The following is a 23,286-nucleotide window of genomic DNA, read 5'->3' as shown; positions in this document are numbered from 1 at the left end:
TCAGTCTTAAATTTAGACTTACCTGTATTGACTTGGAGCTTGAGCTTGAAGGTTTTGGTCTTGTACCGTGACTTGGGGGGTGTGGGACTAGTTCTGTTAACTTTGGGATGAGTTGGGACCTGTTCCTCTTGATTTAAATTGGTTGGGCTTGACTTAGTACTTGACTCTAAATTACATGGTACTTAACCTAGGACTTGGTATCCTGATTTGGGACTTGTTGGACTTTGCTTAGATTTTGGAACTTGAGCTTGGAGGTGTTGGTCTTCTGCAGTGACTTGGGGATTTGTGGGACTAGTTTTGTTGAATTTTATTGCCATGACTTTAAACTTATAGGCTTAGACTGACACACTGGGATATCCTGTCTCTCTCTCTCTCTCTCTCTCTCTCTCTCTCTCTCTCTCTCTCTCTCTCTCTCTCTCTCTCTCTCTCTCTCTCTCTCTCTCTCCTGTCCCATTAAAGTTACTAACCATAGAACTCTCTGACGTCCCTGAGCTCCCTTGTCTCGTAGATTCCTCTGAGTCACTGCTGTGGAAGTGCCAGACTCCAGCTGCCTTGCTGCTGTAGCTTGCTAAAGAGAAATACATACCTTCCTCCATACCTAGAGTCTCTAAAAGTAGTATGGGAGGTAGAGCCTTTATCTATCAGGCCCCTCTCCTTTGGAATCATCTACCAGTCAGGGTCTGGGAGGCAGACGCCCTCTCTACTTTTAAGAGTAGGCTTCAAACTTTCCTTTTTGATAAAGCTTATAGTTAGAGCTGGATCAGGCTTAGACCAGCTCTTAGTTATGCTGCTATAGGCTTAGACTAACACACTGGGATCCTGTCTCTCCCTCTCTCTCCTCTCTCTGCCTGTCTCTTACTTTAACTCTTCCTGTCCCATTAAAGTTACTAACCATAGACCTTTCTGGAGTCTCTGAGCTCCCTTGTCCCGTAGGTTCCTCTGGATCTCTGCTGTAGATTCCTTTTTTGGGTCTTTCTTTCTTTCTTTCTTTCTTTCTTTCTTTCTTTCTTTCTTTCTTTCTTTCTTTCTTTCTTTCTTTCTTTCTTTCTTTCTTTCTTTCTTTCTTTCTTTCTTTCTTTCTCTCTTTCATCCCTTCTTTCTTTTTTCTTCTTTCTTTCATTCCTTCTTTCTTTCTTTCTTTCTTTCTCTCTTTGTTCTGTCGATGTTTCTCCATCCTTTATGTCTCCTTTTCTTATCCAATCCTTTCCTTCACCATTTCTTCTCCTCTTTTTCTTTCTTCTGGTCTCCCTCTCTTCTCTCTTTTCTTAGACCTTTCTGGAGTCCCTGAGCTCCCTTGTCTCGTAGGTTCCTCTGGATCTCTGCTGCTGTGGACGTGCCAGACTCCAGCTGCTACAACTACTACTATCTGTCTCCCCACTATCATCTCTCTCTCTCTCTTCATCTCCCTCTATCCCTCTCTCCAACACGGTCTCAGCAGATGTGTGTCTAACATGAGTCTGGTCCTGCTGGAGGTTTCTGCCTGTTAAAGGAAGTTTGTCCTTGCCACTGTAACTTGCTAAATGCTGCAAAGTGCTCTGCTCATGGTGGATTAAGATGAGATCAGATTAGAGATTGTGGATTAGAGACTTTGGATCTCCACTGTCAGGGTAAAACAAAGTCTTGCTTTAGTTGAAATTACTCAGAACAAGCCACACATTCTGTCTTCAGGTGCTCTCCAGGAGCCTGGAGGAGGGAACAATTACTGGACTGAGGCTCTATTAAGTTTATTGGAGTAACACAAGCTTTTAATGTACATTCTTCATCCTGACACTTGCACGGGGTGTTTATACTCACATAATTAACCATGAGAGTAAGAGTTTCAGAGCAGTTGTTGTTTGTTTTGGAGCACCATGAAATCATATCGTCTCCTTTAACTCTTTACTTCTACTTTCATCCCTGAACCTGTTGCTCTTGGTATTATTCTCTAAAATGTTATATATATTAAGTGTAATATTTTTTCTGTCTCCCTCTCAGTGATGAATTGCGTAAAGAGGCTCGGCAGTTGAAGAAGGACCTGCAGGCGATCAAACAGAGGAAAGAGGAGAGTTTAAAACCTCCAGTAGAAGAAGTCAAGGAAGGTATGTGAGCAGATTTTATCCCCTTTCATTTTACTGATGGATGTTTATCACTGTTCCCCATTACACTGTGGATTTATGGGTGGTTGATAATATACTGTACACGACTCTTAACAGGAACTCTTTCACCGCAGAGCTCTAAGTGTGAACAAAGTCTCGAAGAGGGTGGTCCATCCGTGCTGCATTCTCTGCTAATGGACAGGCAACCCTCTGATTTTGACAATTAGTTGCAGACGCTTATTTCTCCCCCCCGCCCCCCTAAAGGCTCTGCATACTTGTGTTGGAGCTAAGAGAAATTTGTGTGGGTGAAAATTGTGGAGCAAGGACATCAAACCTTGTTGTGTTTGCTGGTTTTGCAGCTTTTGGCCGATGAGAGTCTGTAAAAAAAGTAAATAAATCTGCCTCCACATCTCCTCCGGTCCTCACCACACTGCAGTCTGTCATAACGCCGTCAATCTTTGGATATGTTTTTTTGCTGATTCTGAAACACATTTTTTGAAGATTACAGAAACCTCTGAGGCCGGAGGTTAGCATTATGTTGTTGTGCAAGAAAATAAAAATCACCCACGGGGGTCCTGCAGTGGAACTGTGGGATTACCACCAGCCAATATTTACCCAGAATATAAAGACCATGATTGCCTTTTGTGTTGTTGTCTGCACAAACACTGACGCTCTCAGCTTTTAAACCCAGACTGTGATTGATTCAAGATTCCGGAGCCTAAAACAATCGCTTAATTGTGCTAAAGGATTAAGTGAATCTGTTGCTCTTAGTGATATCTGCATAGAGTTAAGCTGTTTCTATAAACATACCAAGCAGAAAGAAGCCTCCACTTAATAGATCCAGCTATAAGCTCAAGTGTTTAACCTGAGTGACTCCTCCATTATCTTTCAAAGTATTCAAACTCTGCCAGGGACCTTTTGTTTTCTCCTCCTGTCTCAGCGTCACACAGACAGGAGGTTTCTTTTCTCATTATGTGTCCGTGTTGGAAGCAAAAGTTAATTCCATTAGATGAGATTCTTAGATGTCATGGGCCAATGGCCGCTGCAGGGGAGACGGATGTCTGCTCAGACGCTGTAAATCTTAGAACCCGGCTCACCCTGCAGAAGAACACTGCGGCGAGGGCTCGTTTTATCTCGTCCGTCCCCCCACCCCTGGAGAAGCTGCACGCACACATTAAGTCTCACATTGACACCGTCATCCCCTACAAGCTTAAATCATCCTGCGGGGGTCTGCTCTGGCCTCTGTGAAGGTCAACCTCTGGTCTCACTTCACCCACATACTTCTCAAAGTGGTCAGCGTAGGCTCAGCGGGGGGGGCGGACATCAAGAAGGTTGGAGTGTTATCTTTACTTGTTATGTAACAGCTGAGAGTGAGTGTTGTTTTTCATTGTTGGTCATTTGTCAGGCGTTTGGTTCATTAAGTGTCAAATAACAGTAAGAAAGAGCGTCTCTTTGTTGTTTGGGCTTTTTTATTCCTTCATGGAGGAGATAGGATCGTGCATCGGGCAGGAAACTGAGATAGAGAGTGGGAATGACATGAGGTAGAGTCGCAGGTCTGAGCCCCATCCTTCAAGGACTACAACCTCTGTTCACGGGGCACAAGATTTAACCAAACTAGCGCCTCAGCATCTTCAAAATGTGAAATGTTTTGTGTGAACAGTCCAGACATTAGGCAAGAAAATTCCATCATCCTAATTAAAAGAAAGAGAGAAATTAAAAACAACAATTAAGAGGTTAAAATCAAACAACTCTTTGACTTTGGTTTTAGATCTTCTTGATTTGGTCTGAAATCTGTCCTCAAATCCAGATTTGTCCTTGTTCCAACCCTAACTGGGTCTCAGCAGATGTGTGTCTAACATGAGTCACGTCCTGCTTAAGGTCTCTGCCTGTTAAAGGAAGTTTGTCCTTGCCACTGTAACTTGCTAAAGAGAGGAACGTATCTTCCTCCATCAGTACCTAAAGTCTCTAAAAGTAGTATGGGAGGTAGAGCCTTCAGCTATCAGGCCCCTCTCCTTTGGAATCATCTACCAGTCAGGGTCCGGGAGGCAGACACCCTCTCTACTTTTAAGAGTAGGCTTCAAACTTTCCTTTTTGATGAAGCTTATAGTTAGAGCTGAATCAGGCTTGGACCAGTTCTTAGTTATGCTGCTATAGGCTTAGACTGACACACTGGGATCCTGTCTTTCCCTGTCTCTCACTTTAACTCTTCCTGTCCCATTAAAGTTACTAATTTAAACAAACTAACAATTTAGAGGCTGAAATCAAACAACTCTTCAGCATGAAATGTGGCCTCTGTTTTTGGTGTTAGATCCTCCAGATTTGGTCTGAAATCTGTCCTCAAATCCAGATCTGTCCTCGTTCCCTCGTTCCAATCCCAACTGGGTCTCAGTAGATGTGTGTCTAACATGAGTCTGGTCCTGCTGGAGGTTTCTGCCTGTTAAAGGAAGTTTGTCCTTCCCACTGTAACTTGCTAAATGCTGCAAAGTGCTCTGCTCATGGTGGATTAAGATGAGATCAGACTGAGTCCTGTCTGTAAGATGGGACTGGATCTGATCCGGTCTTGATGTTGGGTCTTTGTTAGTCATAGAACATAGAGTACAGTCTAGACCTGCTCTGTTTAGAAACAGTCTGAGGATTGTTGGGATTTGGCGCTCCCAGTTTTGGTGATACCATTCCTCAGTTGTTAAAGTGTGGTAGAATGAACCAGACCAGACGTACTGTAGCTCAAAGTGTCTTCTTCTCACTGTGGTTTCATGTCTGGTTTCCAAGTGGTTGAGACAGATCCCACACTGCATCATTCGCCTCTATTTTGTTGCAGATGTCTGCACTATCAGAGGTCAAATAAAAGCAGCGTAACCCCAGACTGGTGTTAGATAACAACACCAGCGTTTCTGTTTGGTTCCATTCTTTGGATTTAAATTGAAACTAGACCCTGAAAGGTGTTTGTAAATTTGCATAAAATACCTGTCACAATAAATCCAGGCTAAAGCGATGTCTTCCATGTGGCTGCTCATGATGTGATAACCATCAACTTGTGTTTTATCTCCCAGAAATCTCACGTACCTGTGACTAAGATTTACCCGTTTTTGGTCCACTCAATACCCCGTTTGACAGTTGTTAAGAAAGTCTGTAATTTATGACATGACACTTCTGAAAGAAGTCTTCGTCGTTACATAATCGAAGATGGATCGCTGAAGATGACCTCGAAGCTTCAACTGACAAAATCATTCTTGATGCGTTTGTGATTGATGACGCTCGGTAATGCCTCCACACTCAGCCGCTGATTGTTTAACGGAGCAGAGGAGCCGTTTATTCCATAAAAGAGGCGTTCACTGTCCACAACAACGCGCGGTTGCTACAACATTAGCGCCTTGATTTGTGGCTCTGCTGAGGCCGGGTGACAGGAGACAGGAGAGGGGAGGAATGTAAGTTAGAAAAGGCCATCACGCTCAAAGATGGTAGTTAGTGACAACAGCTGGAGAGGGTGAGGTGGGCTCCTCGTGTAGGACCTGAGGGCGTCATCAGTCAGCATCCAGCATGACACAGACTGCAGCGGGAGGCAGAGCGGGAGAGGTGACTGTGGGGGGAGAGGAGGGAGGGAGATCACTTGTTGGAGTCATAAATCAAGAGTAAAAAGGTTTGGCCCTGCAGCAGCAGGGCAGGTTTTCATGTCCACGCTGCATGAAGTGAGAAGTGTGGCACGTAGATGTCTTTCCCTGAAATCTCAGAAGATTGGGAAGAAGTGAGAGTTTTCTTTAATCAGAGACGACTAAACCTTAAACTGGAACATGTTGTGGTCTTGTTCTTGAGGTGGACGCACTCTGAAGCCTTCCTTCCAGCAGAACTTTACTAAGTTGCTCGTTCAGATGTCCCTCACAGCTTGAAGTCTTACGGTCAAGTTACACCAGATCCGTGTCAGGTCCGTCTCCGATCCGTCCCAGCACTGGATCTGATAGGTTTCTATTCTAGTCAATGTGTTAACTTCCACTGGATCTGCTCCGTTGCGTTGCAGCTACGTCTCTGATCCGGCAGGTCGGACTCCTCCAGATCTGATATCCGATGCAAATGAGACCCAATCATGTCTTTAAATCCAAGTATAGATTTATTGGTTCTCTGATGTATTGATTGGTGCATCCTTTTTTTTTTTTTTTTTTTTGAAGTTATATTTTTGGCCTTTTTGCCTTTATTTGATACGACAGCTGAAGAGAGACAGGAAATGTGGGGAGTAGAGAGAGGGTGAAGACATGCAGGAAATGGTGGATTGACCGGGAATCGAACCGGTGACCCCTGCGACGAGGACTGTGGCCTCTGTATGTGGGGCGCTTAGACCGCTAGGCCACCAGCGCCCCGATTGGTGCATCCTTAAAGGGAAGGGTTTGAGAGGATATTGATTTTTGGATCTTTGAATTGATATATTCCACTTCCGTATTAACAGCCAAATTCCACCAGATCTGTGTCTGGTCCGTCTCTCACAGCACCAGATCTGATAGGTGTCTTCTCTAGTCAATGTGTTAACTTCCACTGGATCCTCACTGTTGCGTTCCAGCTACGTCTCTGATCCGGCAGGTCGGACTCCTCCAGATCTGATATCCGATGCATATGAGACCCAGTCATGTCTTTAAATTTAAGTATAGATTCATTGGTTCTCTGATGCATTGATTTGTGCATCCTTAAAGGGACGGGTTTGAGAGGATATTGATTTGTGGATCTTTGAATTGATATATTCCACTTCCGTATTAACAGCCAAATTCCACCAGATCTGTGTCTGGTCCGTCTCTCACAGCACCAGATCTGATAGGTGTCTTCTCTAGTCAATGTGTTAACTTCCACTGGATCCTCACTGTTGCGTTCCGACTTCTATTTCTGCCGGATGCCGGAACACGACGCATCAATCTCAACAGAGCAGATGGAGCGGGACAGGAAGTCAGGTTTCACCAAAACAAAATGCAAACATCCGGTTCATTTTCAGAATAAAACACTCTGTGTTATCACCAGATCGTATTTCACTTAACTACAACAACAAACCAACGTCATGATGAGCGGAGCCAGGCCTGGAGTCAACAGGTCAGAGGTTTTCAGAGGACCAGAAAGACAACATGGATGAGGAGAGGAGGAGGAGGAGAATCCTTGATTCAGGGATTGCCGCGGGAAAACCTCGGTCACATGACTCCAGCTGTCCTGCTCCATGCTGCGTTCCAAAAACGCAACCGGTGGGGGTTGAGATGGACCGGAGCCGGATCTGGTGGAAGTCCTGTGTTACATGTCAAAAGAGGGGGATGAAAGACGAGTCTTGGGTTGCAGGACTTGAAATCAAAAGCTACATGGAAGCAGCAGAGACCTAAACGGATGCATATGCAGATTTGTCTCCTTCTTCCCCATCATATGACTTTATTCACCCTAGTCCCTCATCCAGGTTCACGTTGTCACATGATTTAGACGTCTTTCCTCTGCACTCAAGCTCAATTCACACGGTGAATTTCCTGAAATCTCTCACTGTGCTTTCACATCAGCTGACCCAGACTTCTTGCAGAAATTGTGCGAGTGTGCTGGATGGAAAAACACATTCAGCCTTTTCCAATTCGAGACGTTTTTGCTGGAGTTACCTCACGTCAAACTGAAACTCAACATTCCTGCGTTTCAGTTTTGTACTAATTGAACAAACAAGACCTAAGGTGTCACTTCACCTGTTTTCAGATATGCACTCTGCAAAATTTCAGGAGATCTAACCCCAAAATGTACCTGACTCGAATGTGCACACACGTTCTTTCTCGTGCAAAGCCTACCTGCTGTGGTGGTGATCTCAGGAGGCTGAAGATGACGCTGCAGTAGTCACGGTGTAATAGTCTTAGTCTAGTCTTCAAATGGACTCTACAACTTCTTCTTTTTATTTTTGTTTCCCCCCACAGCAGAAGCGTCTCTTCATAAATCCACCTCCGTGTTGAGCGTAGGTGTGACTGTAGTCCTGGTTCCTTCAGACTCCATGTTTCCAGTCCTTAAACTCAGTCTTGTATTTTCTGTGTTTTTCTCATTTGGTCTGCAGCGAGCGCAGACTGGATGACTTCAGATGAGTGTCGGAGCGTTAACTCATTCTGACATGTTTTCCTCAGCTTCATGTTGTTTTATTTCCTCCGTGATTTAATGTTTATGAGGCAGACTCGGTCACAAACTCAACACTTAATCCCCTGAGACTCCACCGCTCGTGATAAAGGGAAATATAAATTCAAACACATTCATATAAACTCGTAACTTTACAGTAGCTCTGACTCCGTGTCAGACAGTCCGTGTTTTCTTTCTTACATCATTTATTTGGTGCACCTGAACGTGTCACCGCATCCACCCAGGAGTGGCACAGCTCGGCCTGCAAGATGAGGCCACTATGGGGTCTGCGGCGTGTGTGTGTGTGTGTGTGTGTGTGTGTGTGTGTGTGTGTGTGTGTGTGTGTGTGTGTGTGTGTGTGTGTGTGTGTGTGTTTGAGTGTGTGTGACGTCACATTTTGTGGAGGAAAATCCAGCTCTCCAGCAGCAGCCAGCAGACTGTGCTCACTGTCTGCTGCCGTGTGACTTCACAGCCTGAGCAGGGAGATTTACAGAAGCACAATCACTACAGTAGACACCAACTTCACACACACTGCAGACAGAGGAGGACCACATGCTGGAAAATCATCCCCAAGTTTCCCAGCAGCACTTTGACGGAGCTGCCTCTGCTTGCTCCTGATGACACATGCAGATGATGCCTGCTTGTTTGTTGCACCAGCGTCCCGTAGGGTCCAGTTTTACACTGTTTGTGTCCATGAAACTATTAAAGTAGGTCTCTTTAAACCTGCACCTTCACATCAATTATTATATATAAGTATGGACGACACACCCCTCTTCTTAGAGTCAAAAAGAGAAGCCAAAATCAATCATATGCATGTGTGAAAACTGGATTTACTCCACTTTTAGACTACACTACACAGGGAAAAAAGGCATCTTGATGGAAACAGCCTCTAAAGCTGCTTCCACCCATAGTTACATTCAGGGGACTTTTTCAGTGACTACTGCAGCAGTGAAAAAAAAGTGACGTGAATATCCCCAAAATTTCAAATGTCTCTTTAGTCAAAAACACAGAGCCATCAGGAAAATTAAGAATGCATTTTATTATATGCACTTTTAACATCTTTCTTTTTACTTATAATTCACTAAAAGTCTTACTGCAGACAGGAGGTGGAAACTAGCAATACTTGCAAAACATCAGCTACTACAGCTTTTTGTAACAGGTATAATAATAATAATGATATAATAATACATTTAATATTTAAAGCACATTCACAAACAGTTGTTTACAAAGTGGTTTGACCAAAAAAGCATGGAAGGATGCAGGAGGATGAGAGAACAAAACCTTTAACAGATGGAGAGGAGTGTAGAAACTCTAATAATGCAAAATAACAAAATTCAACACAAAATGTTAAAAAGAATAAAAGCAAATTTAAACAGAATAATTGATGAAACTTTAGGAAAATAAATCATTCTTAAGGAGGTTTTAAAAAAAGTATTAAAGGACAATAAAAAGAAGAAGACAATGTCACGTCAGAGAAAATAGAATAAATAGATTAAAAACATTAAAATTATAAATTAAAAAGGAGATAAAGAAAATTAAAATAATTAAATAAATAAATAAAAATAAAAATAAATAATGAAAACTAATGAAGAGCAGTTAAAACTGGGAAGTCACATAAAGCACGTCTATAAAAGTGAGTTTTAAAAGATGTCACTGACTCTGCAAGTTGTAGAAGTTGTATTATGTCATGTGCATTGTCCCTTATAAATAAACTACACAAACAGTGTATGTATCCACATTTCAAAGAGTTAAACAAAGACGTTTCTGTGATTTTATGAGTGATTTTTATACGACCAACAGTCCAAAAACAGCCAGATTTGATGATTTGAAGCAGAAAACAGCAAAAAAAAAAAACACAATATAAAAAAAAGTTGGATCAAAGAAGGCTGGGAGTTTCAGTAACTATAATAAACTGACTTCAGTGATTTACTTTTAGTTCAATGATCATCTGCTGCTTTAATTTCTCAAAACAGGAGTCTTACATCACAGTAAGACGCCAAAGACAGAAGAAAGAGGGCGCCGGTTTGGCCCGGTGGTTACATCACATGCCCCATATACAGGGGCCGGTTCTAAAGCAGGTGGTCCAGGTCTGATTCCAACCTGCGGGCCTTTTACCACATGCCACTCCCTGCTCACTCTCCCTGATTCCAGCTTTATCCACTGCCTGATAAATATATATATTAAAATAAAGAAAGTACAAATATGTTTCCTGTGCATGCATTTCAAACCATAAAATACTGCAAAAAGTGTGTCTTATTAATATCTTGTTATGAGCATTGAGGAGCATGACACACATTTCTAAACGATGACTGATGGCTAAGTTATATCACTCTGAGACTCTTTGTTTTTGCCGACTCTCACCAAAGAGCACATGTGCTGGTGGCGGAGGATTAAAGAGGTCTTTCCCGCCCGGGAGCGATCAATTACGTAAGGTTCGGGTATAAGGTAGCCGGCGGAATGTAGGTCATCTCTGAGAAAGATAAAGTGAAAGGTTAGTAGGTTGGGGCTCTCCTCCACTACATCTTAGTGAGAGTTGGCAGAAGTATGGATTCACGCAGAGCATGTCAGTGTGAGATGAGAGGACTGCCCTGAGTTGCCTCATCTCTTCACCTCTCTTATTATCATGTTCTCTGATCATGTACGGCAGCAACTGTCACGGCTTGACAAGCTTCACCCGCTTTTATCTTTTCTTTTTGATCACGTTCTGTTTATTTTGTCTGTCAAATGCCCCAGAGCATCATGGGAAGGGGCGGTAATTCTTCTCCCTTAATGTTGTTGTAACATCAGGAAAGTTTTAACTTGTCCTAATTTGTTTTCGGTCTTTGAGTCGGGTTATTATTCCTGCATTTTAGCTGTGGGAGGTTGCATTTTTGTGTCTTCGTGAATGTCTTATTTTTCGGACAAAACAAGAGATTTAAAAAAAGACAGGAAGAGAAATAGAAAAGGGGGCGCAGGAGTCAGCCAAGGCCTTGATCATAAGTGGGACCATATCTGCTCCAAAACTCAATAAACTTTGGCCCCAGCTGCTCCTGTCCACAGAGTTTCAAGAAATTTGGCCGGGAGTTTTTCCATCATCCTAGAAAAACAAACAAACTGCACCAAAAACACACGCCAAGGTCCCCATGGTCATGAAATTCCTGGAAAGTTTCACAATTACAAAAACTGTCCTGGAAATTTTGATTCTTTTGAAAAGGTTTATATAAAGACGTAGTTTTTTCTCTACTTCATTCAATCTCTTTTAATCTGCAGTCGAGAAAAAGGCGTCCAATGAGGCCGTCGCTGAGTACCTGGAGGGTCGGAAGAGGTACGAAGATCTGAGGAAGCAGAAGAAGACGAAGAAATCAGGCAGAGAGGAACAGGTGAGGAATCTCATTAATCACTAATCGATGTCTCCATCATAAGTATTTTTGCTGCTCACACTTTAAACTGTATTAATCATGTCTGTGGTTTTTCGGTAGACTCTGGCGCTCCTCAATAATTTCAAGTCCAAGCTGTCGTCAGCCATCACTGAAGCCCCGCAGGACGAGCAGGAGGAGGAGGAGCTGGCAGAGGATGACGACAAAGGATGGTCAGTGAACCTTTTATCATTCATTCCTGATACATCTGTTTTTTGTTGCGGGACGCATCAGGTTTCTTATTTTTTAACTTTCTAACCAGATTCTTAAGGCAAAGCTTTAAACAATAAGTGATCATTTATTTAAGCGATATAAGTCTGTCCTGACTCCGGCTACAATTATCACATATTATATTCAAAACTGGTCTAAAAAGATTAACCTTACAATTTGACTCACTGTGTCAATACCTTAGGACTCCTCCAGGTGGCACTAATGTCATTATAACATAGTGTAATATATTGTATCATAACCCATCATATGTTATTGTATCTTAACCTATCACATTGTGACATAATGTATTCTTACCCTTTGTATCGTATAACACTCCATAGGGTAACATATGATATGGTAACGTATCATTTTATGATGTAAGAGGACAGAACGTAATGTATCGTAACATAATGTTTCGGAACTTATCGTTTTGTATCACACGGTATCAAAACGTAACATTACATAGCATATCGTAACATATCTCAACTTCTGGTATGGCATGGTAATGTATCGAATCCTAATGTATCGTATCGCATCATATGGTATCATATTGTAAAATATTGTGACGTATTGTAATGTAGGACATCGTAACGTAACATAACGTAAATTAACATATCGTAATGTAACATCTCGTAATGTAACATATCGTAACTTGACATATTGTAACGTAACATATCATAACGCAACATCGTAACGTAACACATCGTAATGTAACACATCATAATGTAACATCATAATGCAACATATCGTAACATCGTATCGTAACATATCGTAACGTGACACCTTAACGTAACACATCGTAATGTAACATCCTAATGCAACATATCGTAACATATCGTAACGAAACATATCGTAACGTAACATATCGTATCGTTAAATATCATTACGTTACATATCGTAACGTAACATCGTAATGTAACATATCATAACGTAACATATCTTAACGTAACAAAACATCGTAATGTAACATATTGTAACGTTAAATATTGTAACGTTAAATATCGTTACGTTACATATCGTAACATAACACATCGCAATGTAACATATCATAACGTAACATATCGTAACATAACATAACACATCGTAATGTAACATATCATAACGTAACATCATAATGTCACACATCGTATTGTAACACATCGTAATGTAACACATAATGTAACGCATCGTAATGTAACAGATCGTAACTTGACATATTGTAACGTTACATATCGTAATGTAACATATCATAACGTAACACATCATAATGTCACACATCGTATTGTAACACATCGTAATGTAACAGATCGTAACTTGACATATTGTAACGTTACATATCGTAATGTCACACGTCGTAATGTAACACATGGTAATTTTACATATCATAACGTAACACATCGTAATGTCACACATCGTAATGTAACATATCATAACGTAACACATCATAACGTAATACATCGTAATGTAACATATCGTTACGTAACACATCGTAATGTAACACATCGTAATGTAACACATCGTAATGTAACACATCGTAACTTGACATATTGTAACGTAACATATCGTAACGTAACATATCGTAACGTAACATATCGTAACTTGACATATTGTAACGTAACATATCGTAACGTAACATATCGTAACGTAACATATCGTAACGTAACATATCGTAACTTGACATATTGTAACGTAACATATCGTAACGTAACATATCGTAACGTAACATATCGTAACGTAACATATCGTAACGTAACATGTCATAACGTAACATCGTAATGTAACATCGTAACGTAACATATAACGTATTATTTCATGACCTAACATATCCAAATGTCATATAGATCGTTACATAATATGTTGTAACGCCAGGTATCGTAACGCATAATGTATCGTATATTCTTGTATAGTATCATATAGTATTGTATCATATCGTTATGTATCGTACTTTATCATATTGTAACATTGTAACACATCCTAACGTACGGTATGGTATCGTAATGAATCGAGTCGTATCCTAACGTATTACTTTGTGCCATAGCATAACATATCGTAATGCAACATATCATAACGTATTGTATTGTATGGTATTGTAACGTATCATATTGTGACAAATTGTAACGTTACACACATAATGTATCATATCTTTTGGTGTTGTGTCATATAGTATTGTGTCATATAGTATTGTGTCAGTCTATCCCATCATTTCCTCTAATATTATGTTGATTGTCTTTTTAACATACATTTCCCAGCAGTCAGAGTTAGGAGTCATGTTGTCCGTGGTTAAAGATAAATGGACGCTGAATCAGACAGGAGGTATTCTCTACGTGTGGAAGAAGTCTTCCTGAGCTTTAATTACTGAGATATTGGTAGCAGCTCTGAGCAGCATGTGAGCACCACCATCCTGAGTCCTCCTGGAGAGTTCAAGGAGCAGTTTGGCAAACAACTGTGTTTTGTGGACGGTGAAGATCAAGCATGACAAGCTGGCACGAAAAGACCTTTTTCATTAGTGTCTGCTGAGTTTGAGCTCATGTTATTCTCATTGATACCCTCGTGGTGAACACTGGATTGTAAAAGAAACCATTAATTATAACAGTAAGAAGCAGACTAAATGGGACACCAGAATGCAGAAAATCCTTCTGGGTAGCGGGAGGGATGAAACTGACCTTCATCGGATGCAAAGCTCGCTTCGGGTTCTGATAAATGTGTGTGAAAGTTCAGCTCCTATGCATGTGTGTGTTGAGACTTTGACCACCAGATTGGCCACTCTTAAACCACGCTACGCTTCAAGATGCTATGTCTCACCTGTGCTTGATTGCATCCAGGTTGTAGAGCATTGAAGCATTATGGTAGTATCCATTAATAAGAGCTACAGCCCCGGCTAGTTGCAAGTGAATGCGCTACAGTTTAAACACAACATATGACGCAGGCTTTTCAGGCCTACAATAATAACGATTATTAGTTCAACCAACTAGGGAGGGTGAACTAAATGGGCACATCCCTAGCCAAGGTCCTGTGATTGCACCATTGAGCCAACAAGTCTGGTTTGTTTCTTCTCCACCATTGTTGTTGAAAAAAGTTGATGTGTGAAGTCCCGCCCCTTCTTGATTTTGATTGGTTGGTGAGGGAGAAGTGACATTGACAAGTGCCGCCATGAGAGCAGTGACAGAAACAGCTACTACTGAGGGAAATTTTGTGTTTGGGATGCTACGTGCTGAAACACTGAACTGCATTGGTTTGTTATAGAAAATAGGTGCTGGGGCGCTGGCTTAGCAGTTAAAGCTTGCACCCTGTGTACAGAGGCTGTCGCTGATTCAACTCCAAGCAGTAACCCTTTGCTGCATTTTGTCCCATTACATTCCTCTCATCAGCTGGACTATTTAATAAAGGGGAAACATGGATAAATAACTCAAGATGAAAAAGGAAAGCAAGCAGGTGCTGCCAGCGTGAAATGCTGTGAGTGGACACAGGCCCTTGATAGAGGTTATGTCAAAGGTTACACCTTGTTTCTGCTGCTTCCTAGTCGACAAGAAAATGATCCTTACAATAAAATTACAACAAAACATCTTATAAAAGTGTAATTATTACTTCTGCTAGCATTATTTGTATAAAAAATAGGCTTTAGGTTAAAAAAAATGGAATAAAAAGTCCCTGTTTGACCTGACACATCATCTAAATTGAGCTTTAAAAAACTTCTCTTCCATAAAAACTAAATCTTTGTGTCAAATATCTTTATCTTAATTTTTTATAGCTATGCTGTCACACTTTATTGGCTTTATTGCAATAATTTGGCACATCTGATATTAAAATTCAGATTCAAATTGTGCTAATAAACCCATCATCTCTATTTTTCTTACCTTTAAACATTTGACTTTTTATCATCTTTCACAGTCCACATGACAAACTGCATCAGTATCACATCAGTATTTTTTATGACTTTTCTTTTGACATTTTGTTTCCATCGTTTTTGATTTTGAACTCCTCTGACTTTAATCGTCTGTCTGATTTGATTCTTTATCTCAATAAAGTTTAAAGATTTTCTAACTGTGTTGCCAAATATCATCTTCATGATGAACTGCTGAATGTGTACCAGGGACTCCCTCTAAAACAAAAGTACTCCCTGGTTCTTAATTCTGATATTGTGATCAAACAGCTCAAACTAAAAGGTTCCAGCCTGTTGGTGGAAGTCCAGCTGATCTGTGATTTAGTGGATCCCCTCGCCGCTCGTCTTTGAACTCTCTCCGCCTCTCTCTGTCTTGATTTAGGATGGCCCATGTTCTGCAGTTTGATGAGCAAACCAGAAAAGTCAAGGATGCCAACATGCAGGACGAGGACACTTTCGAGATCTACGACCCACGCAACCCCGTCAATAAACGCAGGAGAGAGGAGAGCAAGAAGATCATGAAGGAGAAGAAGGCCAAGAGGTGAGGTCGCCGGGTCAAAGGTCGGGTCCTGCCAAAGCCGTGTAACACGTGAAAGACAAACTGGTCCTGCAGCACCCTGCATGTCCTCCTTTCCACCACTTCAAACCCAACGCTCTCTGTGCTGAACATCTGGATGCTGATGCTGACCATACGCTCTCTGTAATCTGTGATGGAAACGCTTTCCTTTTAACAGCTGCGCCCAGACGACTCCGACTTACTCATCAGGACGTCTTAAACTCTGCTCGCAGTAATGATTGAGGTCATGATTTGATTTCATGTAATGCTGTTAACTTTTATATCCCATTCTTCTGTAAATGTTTCACAGGGAGCGATAGACTCTGTCAGAAAAATAAAATGCATTTGTAAGCAGTCAGTGGTGACGCAGTCTGATCTGTTCGTACCTTTATTAGAGACACCTGTTTAGGTGTTTGGGTTTGGCGGGGCCTTAGTGTTTGGCTCGGCCCTACTCGTTGGGGGTCCATCGGGCTGGGTGGGTGGCTGGTGTCCCTGTCACCCTCCACCCCCCTGCTGTCCCCTCCCCTGCGGGGGCCTGGTCTGCGGCCGCCCTCTGGGCCGGGTTTCCCGGGGGTTCCCTCGCGGTCCTTTTTGGGGGGTGGGGTGGAGCACAGCTGGGGGGGGTGTTACTACGGCAGCCATTGGGGTGTCCCTCCATGCCCCCGCCACCTGTTCCATCAGTCGCGGGGTGCGGGTGGGGGGCTTGGCTGGGGGGAGTGGTCGGGCCGGCTGGGGGGGCGGGGGGGATTGGCCCTGCCGCCTCCGCCCATCCCCCGCTCCGGCGCACCGGTTGGCGGGCTCTGGTCTTGGTCCTGCCCGGCTGCCTGGCTGTCTGCTCCTGGTGCTGGGCCCCCTCGGCCCTGGTGGCTCCTTTGGCTCTGTCTTGGGGGTCTGTGGGGGCGGTGTTGTGGGGGTGTTCCTTGGGGGGGCTGCGGGATCTCGCCCCCCTTTCCTCCTGCTGGGTGACCTGGGGGTCGCCCTGGGTGCTCCGGCGGTACCTGTTTGCTTCCAGTCTGGGTCCTTGGCTTGTCCCCTGGCCTGGGTCTCCCGTGGCGCGTTGGGTCCTTCGGTCTGACTGCTCTCGCGGCCCGGGTGCCGGGCTGAACCGCTCGGCTGATCTGACCCAAGTGGTCTCATCTGCACCAGTGGTGGTCTTGTTACACAAATAGAACACAGCACGGCGGCAACCCTCTGAGACCCAAGCTTCAGTAATGATTGTGGACACTAAGGGTTGCTTAATCATTAGTATCACCCCACGGAGTTTTTTTGGCGTCATGGTGAGATGGTCCCTCTCCATCTAAGTGTGTTAGGTCTCTCTCTCCTTCTCTTTGTCCCTTTGTATATCTTTGTGTAATCTTTCTTTTACTTTCTTTTTATTTTTTTTGGCCCACCTAGGTGTGCACGCCCTCTATTACAGAACATGATATTAGCTGTCAATAAAAGATAGGCCAGAGTTCTAAGAGGGATGGTGATGGTCACATGCACACAGTCACAAGCACAGAAGAAAAAGGTTTTTCTTTCTTTTCTTTTGCTGCAAGAATAAATTGCATTAATATTTGACAGTTTGTGACAAACATGACACAAACCAGAAATATATATGCAGACAAGAGTAAAAAAAAAAAAGAGACACCTGTTTAATCTTTAACTATGACCTTTACCAAACTCATGGTGTTCAGTGTCTGGTGACATTATCTGCAGACCTAGCTTTACAAACACACTTTGACATGTTGGCTTTCACTGTCCATCAATATCCAAAGTGCCTGCTATGAGGAGCCAAGTGTTAAGGTAGGTAGAATCAGCACTGTTGATGCCTGGACGAGGCCTCTGTCTGCTGAAGGTGGCGGTGCTGTTTGGGAGAGCGTATCCTTTGTTGTGGAAGTTTTTCCTGCTACTGGTGAAGAATGAAAGTGAGACTTCTGCAGGCCGACAAGGTTTTATTTAGAATAGAATAGACCATCCTCGACAGCTCACTTTCTTTCAACTCTCACATCAATAACATAACCCGGTCTGCATATTTCCATCTCCGCAACATCAACCGTCCCCCCCCCTCTCTCACCCCTCACACCACTGCTAACCTGGTCCACAGTCTCGTCACCTCCTGTATTGATTATTGTAATTCACTCCTCTTCGGTGTCCCTCACAAATCCCTCCATAAACTTCAGCTGGTCCAAAACTCTGCAGCCCGCATCATCACCAGAACCCCCTCCTTTCACCACATCACCCCCGTCCTCCAGCAGCTCCACTGGCTACCGGTCAAACTCAGAATCAATTTAAAAATCCTCCTTTACACATTCAAGGCCGTCCACAACCTCTCCCCCCCGTATCTGTCTGATCTCCTCCACATCGTCACCCCCTCTCGCTCCCTCAGGTCTTCCTCCTCCCTCCACCTCTCTGTGCCCCCTGCCCGTCTCAGCACCATGGGGAGCAGAGCTTTCAGTCGCTCTGCTCCCCAACTCTGGAACTCACTCCCACCAGACATCCGAAACTCTGACTCACTACCCCTCTTCAAATCAAAACTCAAAACCCATCTGTTTCAAACTGCATTCCCTGCTTCATTTCCACTGCTTCATTTTTAACTTGGTGTTACTTTGCTTGTTGTTTTTATTGATTTTATCATGTTGTTTTATTTATTGTGTTTTAATCTGTCTGTAAAGCGACCTTGAGTGTTTTGAAAGGCCCTTCTAAATAAAATGTATTATTATTATTATTAATAGAATGCCTTTATTGTCATTGCAACAAGTACAACGAAATTGGAAAGGTGCAGTCCTCATTAGGTGCCATTTAAAGGTGACATATCATGCAAAATTGACTTTTTAATGGTTCTCTACCTGAAATATGTTTCCCTGACATGTCTACAAACCCCCCAGAAGGAAAAAAAATCCATTCTGCCCCTGTTCTGATTTCTCCACCTTTCTGTAAATGTGTGTGAAACGAGCCGTTTCAGACTTCAGTGTTTTTGTTACGTAACAACAATATCCGGTCTGTCACGGAGTCAGAGCTCGGAGCTTGTTCAGCCCATAGACTGTATAAAATAATACTGAATCCCTCCTCCGTTTTTCATTCCCTGCACACATGTGTGCTAACAAGGAGCTTAGGAGGGAGGCATGCTAGTTGTAGGCTGTCTTAATAAACACAAAGGTCGGTTTTACTCCCCACGTCTGCAGATTTGAAGATCTAGTGGATGATTTTTATTTATCATGGATAAGTGCTATCGCTAGTTAGCATAGCTACATGTCGTAGCTGTAGCTGTGTACCAAGACACACGTCGACATACTGACAAATAAAACAACAAGAAACACTAAATCTGTGACCAATGGTTCAGAAAGGTCCTGCTGCAGGCGCCTCTCTGTCAGGATCAGATTCTGGATCAGATTCAGAGGGTTGAAGTAACGTGATCTCTGAGCAGCCGTGTATATTCAGCCAACATGTAAACATTAGATCAACGTGCTGGAGAGCCGAGGGCACATCCACTTCCTGAGGGGGCGTGGTCAGAGAGAAAACAGACTGTTCTGAGGAGGACTGAAGAAGAGGGTTTTTCAGACAGACCAAAATTTGATTTCAAAGTGTTTTTTTGAGCATAAACTTTAAAGACATGTTTTGGGGACCTCTTAGACCAATATATATTGATGAAAAGAGCGTGATATGTCACCTTTAAAAGTGACAAAAACAACAACAATACAAGGTATAACAAGTAATAAATACTGGAGTAAAAAAACACTGTCATACACACACAACATACAAATCAAATCACAGAGACTTATTATTGCACAGTTTCTTATTATTGCACAAAAGTTACCATTCAAAAAGCCCATACTCACGCAGTGTTGAGAGCAGTAATGGCTCTTGAATAAAAACAGTTTTTTAGTCTGTTTGTTTTTACTTTTAATGTCCTAAATCGTCTGCCAGAGGGTAGCGGCTCAAAGAGTGCATGTCCAGGAGGAGTTGGATCTCTTAGGATGTGTTTTGCCTTCCTGAGGCAGTGCGAGCCATTTTCTTTGCAAAGAAAAGGTCAATCAGCACACGAGCGATCTGAATGAAGAAAGACCCTGAGCACAGGGAGACCTAAACATATGCCTAAATGTATGCTTCACACCCTTCGTCTGCTGCAGGTATCTGCACCAGGACAGGGTTGTGTATTCAGGCGGGAGGTTTAAGAGGTCTAGACATCACAGTATCCTGGTGAGAAAGCAGGAGATAGGACGCCTCAAGCAGTTGAACGCAAAGGAACCAAAATTACCATTACACCTTGCATCAGAGTATAAGTTTTCATTTTGGGTTGCACAAAGTCTTAAAGATGGAAGATCTTCAGTTAATTAGCGGAGTCAAACAGACTCCAGGTTTCATTCGTTAACGAGGCAGAGTGAGTTAACCCAGCTGAGGCTGCTGCTGTTATAATTAGATTTTGGAGGCAGTTTAAATCAGGGCATGTTCTATTAGGAGACAAAACTTGTGCTCAGATAATTTTACAACACATTAATTGTTGTGTGTCCAGCTCTCAGAGGTAGAAATGTACGGCTGATCTCTGTTTCTGATCAACAGAAGGTGAGTAATAAGAACAATACAATACATCGCACATTTGCACACTCGTCTGCACTTCTCACAACCACTAATCAGTCTATTTTTCCTCGTATTCGCACAATTCTTTTTACTATTGTTTATGTATGCTGCTCATGCAGTCTAAATGCTTGTCTTTTTTTATTGTGTGTGTGTCTTCATATTGTGGCTTTTAAATGGGACCTGAGAAACTCAATTTCATTCCACCTCATGCAACAATAAAAAACCTTGAACCCTTTAATCCTTAAATATTGTCTCATCAGACCAACAGTTCAAAAACAAGATGTCTGAAGGCGTCACATTGGACTCAGGGAAACTTTGATGAGCTGTTCTGACTACTGTCTGAAATTATAAACTGAATAGTTGCTTTAATTGTGAAGATTATTGCTGATAAATTCAATTAAATAATGACGGTTAAAGTGGCGGGCCATCTCAGATGCAAGATCCCAGATCTTTGTGTTGTTAACCTTCACTTAACATTAAAACACAAGGTTTATACACATTTGCAAATACATTTCCATGACTTATTTATGTTTTGGACACATTTTAATGAACATATATTCACTAAAACATCTGTGTATACATTAAAATCTATGATGAGCTTTGTTTGATATAAAATGAACCCTCAGAATCAGAATCAGAAATATCATTAGTTATTTCTCAATAAAAAATCCCAGAATGCTTTAAAAATTACTGAGTCTGACATTGCACTTCGCCTCTGGGACTTTCTTCATCCTCCTCATAAGCTTCCCTGCTGTAGCTTTTCTGTTGCGACTGCTCATCCACCTCAATGAGTTCTACCTCCTCCATGTCATCAGTGATCATCACATCATCCCGGGGAGAGAAATTCAGTCATTACAGAGTTCTTATAAACAGTATGTAAGAAATTCAAAGTGTTGATAGAAGAAGGAATAAAATAAGATATAAATATAAATAAAAAATAAAAAGTATATACAGAAGCGCAGAATAATTAGAAATTATCTTTGTACAAAAGCTCTGGGAATAAAGGATGTTAAGTGGTGGGATATTACACAGTGTATTGCATTGATCCATTCATTGAAGCAGTGCAGCTGACACACCAGTATTATGTTTATATACTATATATAATTATTGATACAGGTCTTCATAAAGCAAATATCATCAGATTCTATGACTTTTGCAGGTTTTTCATGATTACAGGAATCTTGGACACAATTTAAAAGCAGCAGAACACTTTTAAATACACATACAGATTCTCTGGAAGTTTAAAAGCATGCTTGAAATTATTATTTTTAACCAAAAATCCTTCATTATTTCAAATGCAGTTATGCAAACTCTCTCACACCAGATGTGGAGCAACACAGACCTGGACCAGCTTAAACGTGGGAAATGCAAGGTAGGTGTTTTTTCCGCCCTGATGTCATGAGGTTGAACATCTGCTCCCAGAATGCTCTCAGTCCTCTCACCTCTGACACTGTTCATGCATGCACATTACAGATAACTTGCTACCTGCTCGTGCACGACCGGAGAACAGGTGGATTCAGTTACACCTTTATGCTGAGCGAAGCAGACGGACTTCCACCTGCAGAGTGAACACAGTGTCCGACTCAGCACTCACCTGCAGGGTGCCAAGACTCTTGATTTTACTTCCTGCATCCTCTGCATTCACTCCAACAACACGGTGGAGATGAAATAAGGTGCACTAGGGAGTAATTGGGTCGTGATTCATTGCTGCTGCTGCATTAACCTCTCCCACCACATTATTCATCCTTTAATCCAGACACATTCATCAGCTGTTTGTGATTATTATAAACAGAACAAATAACACACACAGATCAAAGTGATATTAAAGTGCAGACAGAAGGAACTGAATAAACTGCTGAGTCATCCTCTTGTCTCTGAGCCTTTAGCAGATCAGAGGGAGTAAGGCTTTGTGGTAGCATTACATGATTTACAGCTTTAAAAAATGTAGTTCTCTCAGGTTGTTGTCTTTGAGAACCCTTATATCAGCCTCTATACCTAGACTCATCAGATCTGGACTACAGTAGAGGATCTCAGAGAGGCTGCAGACTCTCAAAATCACATGTTTAAATGTGTTAAACCCTCATTTTATTCATGCAAATGCAAAAAATGTAAGTGTCACAGCTGTTTTCTGTGTAGACGACATTGAACTAAGTCCTGATCCTGATCCCAGACTAGTCAGAGTCTGCAGGTGAACATATCAAGTCCTGATTCCTCTCCATCTTATGAGTCCAAAGGCAGTGGTTGCATTACATGATTTACAGCTTTAAAAAATGTAGTTCTCTCAGGTTGGTGTCTTTGAGAACCCTTATATCAGCCTCTGTACCTAGACTCGTCAGATCTGGACTACAGTAGATGATCTCAGAGAGGCTGCAGACTTTCAAAATCACATGTTTAAATGTGTTGAACCCTCATTTTATTTGTGCAAATGCAAAAAAAGGAAGTGCCACAGCTGTTTTCTGTGTAGACGACATTGAACTAAGTCCTGATCCTGATCCCAGACTAGTCAGAGTCTGCAGGTGAACATATCAAGTCCTGATT

The 23,286-nt window shown here is 42.2% G+C and overlaps 1 protein-coding gene and 1 long non-coding RNA gene across 2 annotated transcripts in view; both read left to right on the top strand.

The window, feature by feature from the left end:
* The window catches only part of cwc27 (CWC27 spliceosome associated cyclophilin), a 35,155-nt gene extending 18,610 nt beyond the window's left edge, over nt 1-16,545 (top strand). The window contains exons 11-14 of the mRNA XM_034710377.1: nt 1,975-2,078; nt 11,421-11,530; nt 11,630-11,739; nt 16,018-16,545. Of these exons, the coding sequence (XP_034566268.1) occupies nt 1,975-2,078; nt 11,421-11,530; nt 11,630-11,739; nt 16,018-16,180 (487 nt within the window). The 3' untranslated portion in view covers nt 16,181-16,545. The remainder of the gene's footprint in view (nt 1-1,974; nt 2,079-11,420; nt 11,531-11,629; nt 11,740-16,017) is intronic.
* A 4,042-nt stretch (nt 16,546-20,587) lies between these two features.
* Nucleotides 20,588-22,614, top strand: LOC117831318. Its single transcript, XR_004634971.1, has 3 exons — nt 20,588-20,733; nt 22,050-22,120; nt 22,222-22,614. It is a non-coding gene; the product is annotated as an uncharacterized LOC117831318 (long non-coding RNA).
* The last annotated feature ends 672 nt before the right edge of the window (nt 22,615-23,286 follow it).

The sequence above is a fragment of the Notolabrus celidotus genome, chromosome 19, assembly GCF_009762535.1.
Source record: "Notolabrus celidotus isolate fNotCel1 chromosome 19, fNotCel1.pri, whole genome shotgun sequence".
NCBI classification, from domain to species: domain Eukaryota; kingdom Metazoa; phylum Chordata; class Actinopteri; order Labriformes; family Labridae; genus Notolabrus; species Notolabrus celidotus.
The sequence above is the reverse complement of the archived record's forward strand: the minus strand, read 5'-3'. Positions and strand labels throughout refer to the sequence as shown.